The sequence below is a fragment of the Cherax quadricarinatus genome, chromosome 60 (assembly GCF_038502225.1).
Source record: "Cherax quadricarinatus isolate ZL_2023a chromosome 60, ASM3850222v1, whole genome shotgun sequence".
NCBI classification, from domain to species: domain Eukaryota; kingdom Metazoa; phylum Arthropoda; class Malacostraca; order Decapoda; family Parastacidae; genus Cherax; species Cherax quadricarinatus.
In genome coordinates this window covers 2,958,362-2,972,199 of record NC_091351.1, presented here as the reverse complement: position 1 = coordinate 2,972,199, position 13,838 = coordinate 2,958,362, and the positions used below count along the sequence as shown (strand labels likewise).

At 40.0% G+C, this 13,838-nt stretch overlaps 2 protein-coding genes across 2 annotated transcripts; both read left to right on the top strand.

Moving 5' to 3' along the window:
- The first annotated feature begins 410 nt into the window (after positions 1-410).
- LOC128694473 (hemocyanin subunit-like) lies at positions 411-3,751 on the top strand. The gene is made up of 3 exons (XM_053784608.2): positions 411-563; positions 1,402-2,928; positions 3,117-3,751. Exons 1-3 carry the CDS (start codon positions 482-484, stop codon positions 3,533-3,535), a joined length of 2,028 nt encoding a protein of 675 aa, XP_053640583.1. The 5' UTR covers positions 411-481; the 3' UTR covers positions 3,536-3,751.
- Positions 3,752-9,458: 5,707 nt separating this feature from the next.
- On the top strand, positions 9,459-12,677 carry LOC128694472 (hemocyanin subunit-like). The gene is made up of 3 exons (XM_053784606.2): positions 9,459-9,586; positions 10,496-12,022; positions 12,211-12,677. Exons 1-3 carry the CDS (start codon positions 9,484-9,486, stop codon positions 12,627-12,629), a joined length of 2,049 nt encoding a protein of 682 aa, XP_053640581.1. The 5' UTR covers positions 9,459-9,483; the 3' UTR covers positions 12,630-12,677.
- The last annotated feature ends 1,161 nt before the right edge of the window (positions 12,678-13,838 follow it).

Below are 13,838 nucleotides of genomic sequence, written 5' to 3'. Positions count from 1 at the left end.
TTTTCTTTAAGTATATAAGAACAGTAACTACTTTTTGTGATTCCCTGAGTAGCCCCATTTAGTACTATATATGACCAAGATGTACATACATAGATTCTGAAATAGTTTGTGCCTTGTATATATACTGAATCCAACGGCGAGAGATGTGTCAGGTTTTAATCGTTTGAGTTTTCTTTAAATAATTTTTCAGACGTGAAAAAAGAATCTTATTGATTACCTGATTGATTTACTACATTTGCGAATCAATATATTTCTTCAGAGATGCAGGTCTTGGTTGTTAGTAATACAGTGGGCCTATCTGAAGATAATCTCAAGGAGAGATAGCAACATCGAACTAGGAAGCAGATCAGCTTGGAGGGGTGAGGGGTAGGAGAGAGAGATTAGCGCCTATTGTAGCTAGGTTAATCACTGTCAGGTGTAAGTTTCCGGGGCCTTGGGGTATAAAGCCTAGCGAGACAGGACGGAGTTCATCATCGCCACCATGAAGGTCCTGGTGCTGTGTGCTCTTGCTGCTGCTGCAGCTGCCTGGCCCAACTTGGACGTACAGAACGATGCAGCTGGAGGTGAGGACACTGAATTCTGTATTTCAGTACTGAACATACACGCAGCTCTGATCGAGAGGCAAAACAAATAGTTGATACTTAGTCTAAAAAAGGAGACACAATATCATAACTCGAACTTTTAATGAAGAAGCTTCATTTAGCCACGAACTTGGGAGAAAGTGCAATGATACATGTCAGTTAAAGCATAGAGGTAGCAGACAAATAATGTTAGGAAAGGTAAGAACATTTGACGGAGTACTCGGAAACTCCAATATTAATTAACAAAAGCAAATCCTTGACTAAGGTCAACGGTAAGACAGCTGTGTATGTGGACCTAATCAGTAAGGAGAGGGAAAGAAAGTTTTCGAAAGGGAAAAGTATATCGTATAACTATATGAGATTACAACATTTTATGAGCTTACAAAAAAATCTCCAGATTAACAGTCAAAAGAGGCCCAATTTATATCTTTATAAGAGAGGTAATACCTCAGACTTTTATGCTTTAAACAGTGCTAACGAGTCTTAACTAAAATTTGTCGGTATTCCGATACCATCCATCATCGCTACGCTCGGTGATTATGTAGTTAACAGGCTTACAACTCGGAGTTCTTTACGCTTGTTAGATGAGGCTAAGCCTTGAATTATTTATTCAGAAAATTTCGGGATAAGAAACACCGGAAAAAATTATGTTTCAGAAGCCGACTTGATGCTAGGCTAGAGAAAAGTCGAGTATCATTTATTTGTATCACGATGCACCAATAGTCAACCTATATGATGATAAAGATATGGTAAAATAGTTTTGAATTTTCATTATAAACAACTAAGAACTTCAGATACAATTGCATATATTTGTTTTCAGGTGCTTCGACGGCAAAAAAGCAGCATGATATAAATTACCTGCTGTTCAAAGTTAATGAAGTTCTGCGTGATAGTAACCTCAAGCGACTCGGTGAGACTTTCAACCCTGAAGCCGACACATCTCGCTATACTGACGGTGGAGCCGCTGTCCACAAGCTTATGACGGAGCTGAGGGACCATAGGCTCCTGGAACAAAAACATTGGTTCTCCCTCTTCAATACACGACAACGTGAAGAAGCACTTATGCTCTACGATGTTTTGGAACATAGCAAGGACTGGCAAACTTTCATCAGCAATGCCGCTTATTTCAGAAGCCGCATGAATGAAGGAGAATTTGTGTATGCATTGTATGCAGCAGTAACGCACTCTTCACTCACCAAACACGTTGTACTTCCACCACTGTACGAGGTCACCCCACATTTGTTCACAAACAGTGAAGTTATCCAGCAAGCCTACCAAGCCAAGATGACTCAGACACCTGGTAAATTCCGATCACACTTTACGGGCAGTAAAAAGAACCCAGAACAACGTGTAGCATACTTCGGCGAAGATATTGGCCTGAATACTCACCATGTTACTTGGCACTTGGAGTTCCCATTCTGGTGGAATGATGCAAATGAAGGCCACCATCTGGATCGCAAGGGTGAAAACTTCTTCTGGGTACATCACCAGCTCACTGTTCGTTTCGATGCTGAACGTCTGTCAAACTACTTGGATCCCGTTGATGAACTTCACTGGGAAGAAACCATCAAAGAAGGCTTCGCTCCTCACACAACTTACAAATATGGAGGTGAATTCCCATCTCGTCCTGATAATATTCACTTTGAAGATGTCGACGGTGTCGCACGCATTCGAGACTTGGTCATTCTTGAAACCCGCATTCGTGACGCCATTGCCCACGGATATGTTACTGCCAAAGATGGATCTACTATTGATATAAGCAATTCTCACGGAATTGATGTCCTTGGTGATGTAATTGAGTCGTCAACATACAGTCCTAACATCGAGTATTACGGTTCACTCCACAACACAGCTCATATAGTTCTTGGTCGCCAGGGAGACCCACATGGAAAGTACGACTTACCTCCTGGAGTACTGGAACACTTTGAAACTGCCACCCGTGACCCAGCATTCTTCAGGCTCCATAAATACATGGATAATATCTTCAGGGAACATAAGGATAGTCTTACTCCCTACACAAAGGAAGAGTTAGAATTTAGGGGCGTCAAAATTGACAATGTTGTCATTGATGGAACATTAGAAACGTATTTTGAAGATTTTGAATATAGTTTGCTAACTGCTGTGGACGACACTGTCGAAATTGATGACGTAGAAATCACTACACTTGTATCACGTTTGAACCACAAGGACTTTTCCTACAAAATTGATGTTGTGAACAACAACGACAGAGAAATGTTGGCAACAGTTCGCATCTTCGCTTTGCCACACCGTGACAACAATGGTATTGTCTACCCATTCAATGAGGGACGCTGGAGAGCCATCGAACTTGACCGGTTCTGGAAGAAACGTAAGTTCCTTTTCAAATTATTTCTTACATGAAAATTTGTTTTGCTTATAATTTTTAATTATTGATATGTAGATCAAATTATCGCAGTGATATTATACGAAGCATCAAAATGTTTGTCAAGCTATGATGTTTGTATGTTACCTCTTGTTTATATTAATATACATAATACCAAATATATATTCCAACAGTAAGACCTGGTGTGACCCACATCGTGCGAAAGTCCACTGAATCGGCAGTGACTGTCCCTGATGTGCCTAGTTTCCACACATTGATTCAGAAGGCTGACGCAGCTCTCTCCTCTGGCTCCCAGCTCGACCTCCATGAGTACGAGAGTGCTCTAGGACTGCCCAACAGGTTCTTGCTCCCAAAGGGTAACTCAGAAGGTCTGGAATTCGACCTGGTGGTAGTTGTGACCGATGGCTCGGCTGATGCAGCTGTAGATAATCTACATAGAATCACCGAATTCAACCACTATGGTTACCGCGGAGTGTATCCTGACAACCGACCACACGGCTACCCACTGGATCGTCGTGTTGACGATGAGCGCATCTTCAACGACCTTCCCAACTTCAAAAAAATTATTGTCAAGATCTACAACCGTAAATAGAACGAGAGTATTAAAACATTTACTCCACTAGAAAGCAAAAAATAATTTGGAATTTTATTGGAATTTTAGTAGTAGTAAGTAAATAAAACTCATATTCTGTAACTAAAGTTTCTCAGTATTGTTGTATTTTCTATTTGAACTTATTTCAAGACACCAGCTGTTATGAATGTTATATCGAATATTAATATTTGAATCAATAAATGTAAAAAGAACTTTTTAAGTAATTATAATTAACAAAGATGTTCATAAAGTTTAACTTTGAATGGTACAACAGCATAAATGGCAAGGAAAACAGTTTGAAAATGTCGTATCCAGTAAAAGCCTGCATTGAATTTATGGAGCAAAAAAAAAAAATATTTGCCTGCTCTATTCTTTAAAAGCTATAATCATGTTTTATTTTCTGAGAAAAGTAAAGACAATACTTCCAAGACTTTTGATGACTTGTTATATGTTGGTATTTCTTGTTAAAAACAAATTCCTTGAAATATTGGTAATTATTAACTAAATGGGTCACATACGATGTAAAGAGCACCATCTTCACCCGAGGTAAATTTTGCTATAGGGTTAATAAGATAATATATTTTAAGGCACTAGTGTAATAAGCACAGGTCAGTAGCACTAAGGAACTAATTTGGACATCAGAACACAAAAAGAAATTTTGACCTGTTACTGAAGATGATGAAACCGAGAAGATCCATCATTTAACATAGATGCCACAATTAATAAGCATATCCATAGCTTCACAACTGCTCTCAGCTCATGGACTCGCTGGTGGTATGTAACTGTAGCATAGATAACACTTAGAAGGCTTTTGAAGACTGAATTGAATTAAAAAATCTAAGAGACTCGGTATTGAGGCTGTCAACTGCTGAGGACGCGGTTAACCTCCAAGAAGATATAAACAAAGTTTTTCCAGTGGGCAACGGAAAACAATATGATGTTCAATGAGGACAAATTCCAACTACTCTGTTATGGAAAATTGGAGGAGATAATAACTAGAACAGAGTATACTACAAACTCTGGGCATACAGTAGAGCGGAAAAATAATGTAAGGGACCTGGGAGTAGTAATATCTGAGGATCTCACTTTCAAGGATCACAACAGTGCCACGATCACAAGTGCAAAGAAAATGATAGGATGGATAATGAGAACGTTCAAAACGAGAGATGCCAAGCCAATGATGATCCTTTTCAAATCACTTGTTCTCTCTAGGCTGGAATACTGCTGTACATTAACATCTCCATTCAAAGCAGGTGAAATTGCAGATCTAGAGAGTGTACAGAGATCCTTCACTGCACGTATAAGTTCTGTCAAGCACCTTAACTACTGGGAACGCTTGGAAGCACTTGACTTGTACTCGTTGGAACGCAGGAGGGAGAGATATATCATAATCTACACTTGGAAAATCCTGAAGGAATGGTCCCAAATCTGCACACAGAAATCACTCCCTACGAAAGTAAAAGACTGGGCAAGCGATGCAAAATGCCCCAATTAAAAGTAGGGGCACCATTGGTACACTAAGGGAAAACACCATAAGTGTCCGGGGCCCAAGACTGTTCAACAGCCTCGCATCAAGCATTAGGGGAATTGCCAATAAACCCCTGGCTGCCTTCAAGAGAGAGCTGGACAGATACCTAAAGTCAGTGCCGGATCAGCCGGGCTGTGGCTCATACGTTGAACTGCATGCGGCCAGCAGTAACAGCCTGGTTGATCAGTCCCTGATCCACCGGGAGGCCTGGTCATGGACCGGGCCGCGGGGACGTTGATCCCCGGAATAACCTCCAGGTAACCTCCAGGTAACCTCCAGGTAACCTCCAGGTAACCTCCAGGTATGGTCAGAATTGTGAAGCTGGATAAACAATGTCAGATATCCACTTCAAAGTTTATCTCTCAAGGGTAAGATGAAAAGGTACTTACATTTTGCCAAAACTAAAGACTTTACCTCTGTTTGTTCAGGCATTCAATGAAAATGCCAAGAGGGCTCATTTTCAGGCAAGCAAATGGAGGGCTTCTCCAGATGAAGAATCTCCATTCCTAACTCCAATGAAACTACGGTGAGAAGAACGATCCTTCTGAGACTCTGTGGTGTACTTTCACCACAGGATGATCGGGTTGTACCCCAAGAAGTTCTGAAACTGATCTACTGTAGCTGCGGTAGTGATCAGCTTGTCTCTTAAATGTGGATGTGCAACTGTTCCTTTTTTCCCCTCTGTGTTTTGTGTATATTGTGTATCTGATGGATGATGTAGAGGAGGAAGGTCATGATAATACTGATGAAGATGATGAAGATATCATGGATTACTTTCTTCAGTAGTATGATTGTAATTCAAGACCCTAGCATCGAGGTGTGTTCACCTGGGTGTGTGCGAGGGGATTTCAAGCTCAAACACACAGTTAAAAATATTCCATACCCCTGGCCGGGATTGAACCCGCGGTTATAGAGTCTTAAAACTCCAGCCCGTCGCGTTAGCCACTAGACCAGCTAGCCACAATCATAGAGTCTCAAAACTCCAGCCCGTCGCGTTAGTCACTAGACCAGCTAGCTGGTCTAGTGGCTAACGCGACGGGCTGGAGTTTTGAGACTCTATGACCGCGGGTTCAATCCCGGCCGGGGGTATGGTTTATTTGCAATCGTGTCATTACGATTTCTTGAGTCAAGTTAAAAATATTCAGTAGGAATATTACTATGTGACCGAAGGAGCAAAAAATTGCCTTTTAGTTAGTAGCGGTTTTATTTATCCAGAATGCACTGTACTACAGAGTAACACTGATGCAACATCACTCAACGTTTCTCTAGTCACCATTGCTGCAATCGCATGCAACACACTACTGATTACTAAGGTAACACTGAATATCAATGTCTAACTGCTATTGTTTCACATAACACAATGTCACCTCTTACATTGTTACAAACATCATGTGACACAACTCTAGTCGTCCTGATGCCACTAAACAGTATGCACATAATTAGGTGTTATCTTCACATGACACATCACTGTTGAGCCAAAGAGGGAGGGGATGGATTGGTCTTTGTCCATGGCCTGGACACCTAGTGGTCATGGCTTGGACATCTAATGGCTATAGCCTGGGCACTTAATGGCTAACCATTTAAGAGACGACGATGTACAGTGACCAACAACGACCAATGTCCTCTTTCTTTTCCATGGGCTCTGCATATTCTAGGTGACCTAGGCCATGCCTTTCCCTGCCTTTAATGAGGCAGAAAGCTCGACCATTGACTGACTCAAAGCTGTTAACCAAGAAGAATAAATCAATCAACAGCAACTTGCGGCTGCTGGCAGTCAACCTTATTGGCTGACCCATTCCCTGATATGTTTTCAAACGACGGCTGTTGATAAAATTCAGCTATTTCATTAACTTTACCTTCATTAGTCACTCATCATTATATTCGTTAAAATATTTTGGCTATCAATTAAGTATTAGCTGAGAAGTTCAATGTTAGGATGTCAGGAGAAACCCTTAAGCTGTCATGACACTGCACTAGCAGTAGCAGTAATAGTTTTAGTTTAGGGAAGATACATACAAAAATTATTGAGCAAGGATCATCAACAGTGTACTGGTAATAATCGACTGTGTCTCATGTACTGCCCTGCTTATATATGAATCTCAATATCATTCTTGAATATATTGCAGTATCCATTTGAGTGTCATCTGTAGGTACGTGAGTAGATGTTTGATTAATGTTCTCTGAATCTAACCCAATTTAATTGAATGCTTTATGACACGAATAGTATTGTCTACTTCGCTGTCCTTCCCCTACCTTATGAGAAGGCGAGTGTGTCTCATATACTGTAACAACTGGTAGAGGAGTAAGACACAAGTGCAACACTTTGGTTTCATTATTATCGTTACCTTCCGTCTGCTCAGCAGCCATATTCTGTCAAATACACAAGTGAATAATATACAGAAGACAATGAAAAGCTGGTGATTTTTAAAGCATTCAGTCTCTCTGTCCTGAAGGAATTAGAGAAGTAATTTTAAAGTACCCAATTCGTCAGTTTTAAAAGAAGTTGTACAGTACACAGATATCCCCTACATACGAGAGAGAACCTTATGACGACGTTTCGGTCCAACATGGACCATTTACAAGTCACATTAACAAATAAAGGTGAGGGAGCCAGAATATATATAAGGGAGGGTGACAGGGACGACCCAAAGTGAGGAAGAAAGAAGTGGAGAAGTAGTGATCGAGGTAACGCTAGCAATGGAAGTGGTAGTAGAAATAGTAGTGGCAATATTAAGTAGGGAAAGTAGTGGTAATGGCACAAGAAACAGAAAGGGGAGTGAAACGAGGCAATAGTAGTAGTAGTAGTGGTAGTAGTAGTAGTAGTAGTAGTAGTAATGGAGTATTGGTATTAGTAGAAGAAGTAAAACTGGAGTAAGTCTAAGGACAAGAAAAAGGAGCACTGCAGGAGAGCCAATGACCCACAAGCGTAGGACAAACACCACAGGGGAATAAAGAAAAACTGAAGGACAGAGCACACCTAGGCAGAACAAAGGAAGACAAAGAAAAATAGGAAATAGAAGAGGTAGGGAAAGGAGAAGAAAAAATCAGGTCAAGACATGAGCGTTATGATGTTTGGAGCATTTGACAATGTAATGAGAAAGGAAGGCATCAACAGTAATAAAGCTAACACTATGATTCATGTTAGGAGAGTTGTGTACAAGGGAGGCTTCAACAAGACGGCGTCTGTGAAGAACAGAAAAAGGGTAGACAGTTTTAGTAGAGCATCAGTCAACAGGATAACTCTGATCTCTAATATGACCCCAAAAGAGCATCCATGATATATTTCCCATTTGTTCTGGAGATTTTATTATTCATTTTTCTGTCAAATTATTTAATGAAAACGCTTTACAAATTCGTCAAACTAATTTTTTCTCTTGTAAGAGACAAAGTGTTTCAGAATTAGCATTAATTGCTTCACGGTTAATATATATTGCTTCAGAATTAGTATTAATTACTTTATAATTAACATACATTGCTTCAGAATTAGTATTAAATGCTTCTCAGTATATATTGCTTCAGAACTGGTATCAGTTGCTTCAAAATTAGTATATATTGCTTCAGAATTACTATCAACTGATCGTATCCCACCGAGACAAGGTGACCCAAAAAGAAAAACGAAAGTTTTTCCCTTTTAAAGTTAATTTACAGGAGATGAGGTTACTAGCCCCTTGCTCCCGGCATTTTAGTCGACTCTTACGACACGCATGACGTACGGAAGAAGAATTCTTTTCCATTTCCCCATGGAGATAAGAGGAAATAATGAACAAGAACTATTAAGAAATCAGAAGAAAACCCAGATGAGGGTGTACTCACCTATTTGTGGTTGCAGGGATCGATTCATAGTTCCTGGCCCCGAGGAGTGTGTGTATATATATATATATATATATATATATATATATATATATATATATATATATATATATATATATATATATATATATATATATATATATATATATATGCTTGTATATGCATGTGTAGTGTGACCAAAGTGTAAATAGACGTAGCAAGACATACCTGTCATCCCTCGTGTTTATGAGACAGAAAAAAAGACACAAGGACTCCTATCATCATGTAAAATAATTACAGGAAAATTACAATTATATTGTTAAACTTATTGCATTTGTGGGCAAAAATTTTCCCTGAATGTAATTTTTTTAGTGTGTGCCGTTGTTATAATTCAATAATGAATTTCCAAATTGTTCCTAATACAGTAGGCCTACTTGAATAGCCCATTATCGAGTGAATAATCTCAAGAAAAGATAGCAGATGGCATCGACAGCCAGCAACGAACAAGAAGCAGATTAGCATGCTGAGGTGAAGAAATGAGAGGGGGGGGGGAAGATTAGCCCCTTGGCAACTTCATCGTTGTCAGGTGTGAGTTGCTGTGTGCTGGGAGTATATAGCCTGGAGCGACAGAATGGAGCTCACCATCGTCGACATGAAGGTCCTTGTGCTGTGTGCTCTTGCTGCTGCTACAGCCGCATGGCCCAACTTGGATGTACAAAACGACGCAGCTAGAGGTAAACACTTGGAATTTTACATTTCAATACTCTATTTAAAAGCAGTTTGTAATAAGATGTAGAACAAATAAGTAACAACCAGCCTAACAACTGCTAGCATTTACTAGCAGTTCAGAGAAGATTATGTAGCCGAGGTTTTGGTTATTTCTAGAATATCATCAGGTCAAAGGAGGGACTTTATCTCGGGTAAAGAGGTAGGAGAGTTCAGGTTTCAGACAAGGAAGGGTCAACTCACATGTGTTCTGAAAAATAGATCATATGCCAGTGTACTAGTAAAGGCCGGCATTGATAAAAACAAGTCGTAGACAAACACTCATGTTAGGAACGTGTGTGGTGACCGATTCAACAACACGCCGTCCATGAAAACTGGGTACGCCAGCAGCTTCAACTATGATCTTTGGGGAAAACACTCGCCAGGTCATGCTGCCTTCCCATAATTGTTAGTCATATGTAGTCTAGTGGTCAACAACGTCACAGCGTAACCTCTTATGTAGGTAGAGAGTGAGTTTCCCGAGCTCTAATATTCGGCTAGCTGAGACACTTGGTTGTAACTGAATGGATTCGATCCGTGGTAGAGTGGGCCTAATACTAGAATGGACCATGGCTGAAAGGTGTGTATGGAATTCTAATTCCTGTCCTTAAATTGAAAGGGATTTCAGATTATCCGTTATGCTCCCACTCTTCTACGATAATTTTAGCAATGGTTTTAGTTAAATCAGAAGGATTCATATTAATTAACTAGTGTTTGCAGTGGTTTATTAACAAAATTTTAGGCGAAAGTTCTCATGTACCATGATCAAGTAAAAAATAACCAGAACCAGAGAATCCTGAAGTTTCACATGAGATTAAAAAAAATCTAAATGGGTACAAGAATTAACTTATACTAAAATCAAATAACTTTTTTTTCAGGGGCTTCGACTGCACAGATGCAGCATGATATAAATTATCTGCTGTTCAAAGTTTATGAAGTTCTGCGTGATGGTAATCTCAAGCGACTCGGTGAGACTTTCAACCCTGAAGCCGACACATCTCGCTATACTGACGGTGGAGCCGCTGTCCACAAGCTTATGACGGAACTGAGGGACCACAGGCTCCTCAAACAAAAACACTGGTTCTCCCTCTTCAACACACGACAACGTGAAGAAGCACTTATGCTCTATGATGTTTTGGAAAATAGCAAGGACTGGAAAACTTTCATCAGTAATGCCGCTTATTTCAGAAATCACATGAATGAAGGAGAATTTGTGTATGCCTTGTATGCAGCAGTAACGCACTCTCCACTCACAAAACACGTTGTACTTCCACCACTTTACGAGGTCACCCCACATTTGTTCACAAACAGTGAAGTTATCCAGCAAGCCTATCATGCCAAGATGACTCAGACACCTGGTAAATTCCGATCACACTTCACGGGCAGTAAAAAGAACCCAGAGCAACGTGTAGCATACTTCGGTGAAGATATTGGCCTGAATACTCACCATGTTACTTGGCACTTGGAGTTCCCATTCTGGTGGAATGATGCAAATGAAGGCCACCATCTGAATCGCAAGGGTGAAAACTTCTTCTGGGTACATCACCAGCTCACTGTTCGTTTCGATGCTGAACGTCTGTCAAACTACTTGGATCCCGTTGATGAACTTCACTGGGAAGAAACCATCAAAGAAGGCTTCGCTCCTCACACAACTTACAAGTATGGAGGTGAATTCCCATCTCGTCCTGATAATATTCACTTTGAAGATGTCGACGGTGTCGCACGCATTCGTGACTTGGTCATTCTTGAAACCCGCATTCGTGACGCCATTGCCCATGGATATGTTACTGCCAAAGATGGATCCACTATTGATATAAACAATTCTCACGGAATTGATGTCCTTGGTGATGTAATTGAGTCGTCAACATACAGTCCTAACATCGAGTATTACGGTTCACTCCACAACACAGCTCATATAGTTCTTGGTCGCCAGGGAGACCCACATGGAAAGTACGACTTACCTCCTGGAGTACTGGAACACTTTGAAACTGCCACCCGTGACCCAGCATTCTTCAGGCTCCATAAATACATGGATAATATCTTCAGGGAACACAAGGATCGTCTTACTCCCTACACAAAGGAAGAGTTAGAATTTAGTGGCGTCAAAATTGACAATGTTGTCATTGATGGAACATTAGAAACATATTTTGAAGATTTTGAATATAGTTTGCTAAATGCTGTGGACGACACTGTCGAAATTGATGACGTAGAAATCACTACACTTGTATCACGTTTGAACCACAAGGACTTTTCCTACAAAATTGATGTTGTGAACAACAACGACAGAGAAATGTTGGCAACAGTTCGCATCTTCGCTTTGCCACACCGTGACAACAATGGTATTGTCTACCCATTCAATGAGGGACGCTGGAGAGCCATCGAACTTGACCGGTTCTGGAAGAAACGTAAGTTCCTTTTCAAGTTATTTCTTACATGAAAATTTGTTTTGCTTATAATTTTTAATTATTGATATGTAGATCAAATTATCGCAGTGATATTATACGAAGCATCAAAATGTTTGTCAAGCTATGATGTTTGTATGTTACCTCTTGTTTATATTAATATACATAATACCAAATATATATTCCAACAGTAAGACCTGGTGTGACCCACATCGTGCGAAAGTCCACTGAATCGGCAGTGACTGTCCCTGATGTGCCTAGTTTCCACACATTGATTCAGAAGGCTGACGCAGCTCTCTCCTCTGGCTCCCAGCTCGACCTCCATGAGTACGAGAGTGCTCTAGGACTGCCCAACAGGTTCTTGCTCCCAAAGGGTAACTCAGAAGGTCTGGAATTCGACCTGGTGGTGGTTGTGACCGACGGCTCGGCTGATGCAGCTGTAGATAATCTACATAGAATCTCCAAATTCATCCACTATGGCTACCACGGAGTGTATCCTGACAACCGACCACACGGCTACCCAATGGATCGTCGTGTTGACGATGAACGCATCTTCAATGACCTTCCCAACTTCAAAAAAATTATTGTCAAGATCTTCAACTGTGAATAGAATAATATCACTTTCTCCTAACGAGAGCAGAAATATTTGGGATTTTTTTCAATGTTACTTTGCTTAAAAAATTAATAATATTAGTAAGTAAATAAAGAGATTGTCAAATGATATTGTTATTATACCCAGATTCTTAACACAAAACAACAGTTATTTAATTTTGTTACATTTTCTACTAATTATGCAATTCATGACACATGTTTTCGTTGTCATGGAACCTTTTCGTAGTTTATTTTCAAGAAGAAGTAAAGAACTTTTAACTTCTATTACTATACTTGCATAACTGACAGGGGGAAATATATTTAACAATCCTTGTCCCAGAAAATCTCGCATTCATATTTTTCTAAAAAAGAAAAATGTTGATCTGCTTCATCCTTTAAATGGTAAAGACAATTCTCAAAAGGATATATGTACTAAGTAATTTTTACTATCACAAAGGAATTGCCACACAGTGGCTTCATCAGTCCAATACAAAGAAGAATGGTGAAGATCAAAAGGAGTTTGAGGTAATAAGACCCTCAGCCTGGAGACGATGTAATCTGTCCATCAGTCTCATTAAGACTGATGGACTGATGAAACCAATGTGTGGCGAAGCGTTTCCACATTAAAGATACCCAAATCTTGAACACGTGTCTAATTTATCGAGCGAACCATGTTTACTTTAATGTAAATTTTGCCTACCAACACGGAAGCACGATGGTATTTTCCCCGAAAGGTACGTTCGTCTCTGTGTGTATTTCATACTAACTTATTTTGGTAACTATTTTATAGTTAAAGTATTAATTAGTAGTAGTATACAAGTATAATGCCCGTACTACAGATGACAGGCGTTAAATCTAACAAACCAACCAAGAAGCGCCAGTCAGACAAGTATTTAGCTAATTTTAGAAAATTGGTTAGGCAAATATACGAGTGGGAATGATTGGATCAGATGAGGAATTAATTGTCTTGGTGTTGATAGCGCCACTCTCGTTGCATGGCGTATTTATTTATCTATTGAATCTTCTTTGACTATTATGTTTTATAGGCTACGTGTAAGCGACTCACTCAGCTGCGTCTCTGGATTTGCCAAAACAATGTGAGGCTCAAAGGAGTTGCTCCTCAGCTTCCCCAGCTCTGGTAAGAAGTGTGAACGCTCCGTTCTACCTGGGTCTTGAATGATGCCTTTTTCCCACTGACTTAACCGTTCGGCATGGTGAGTGATCTGTT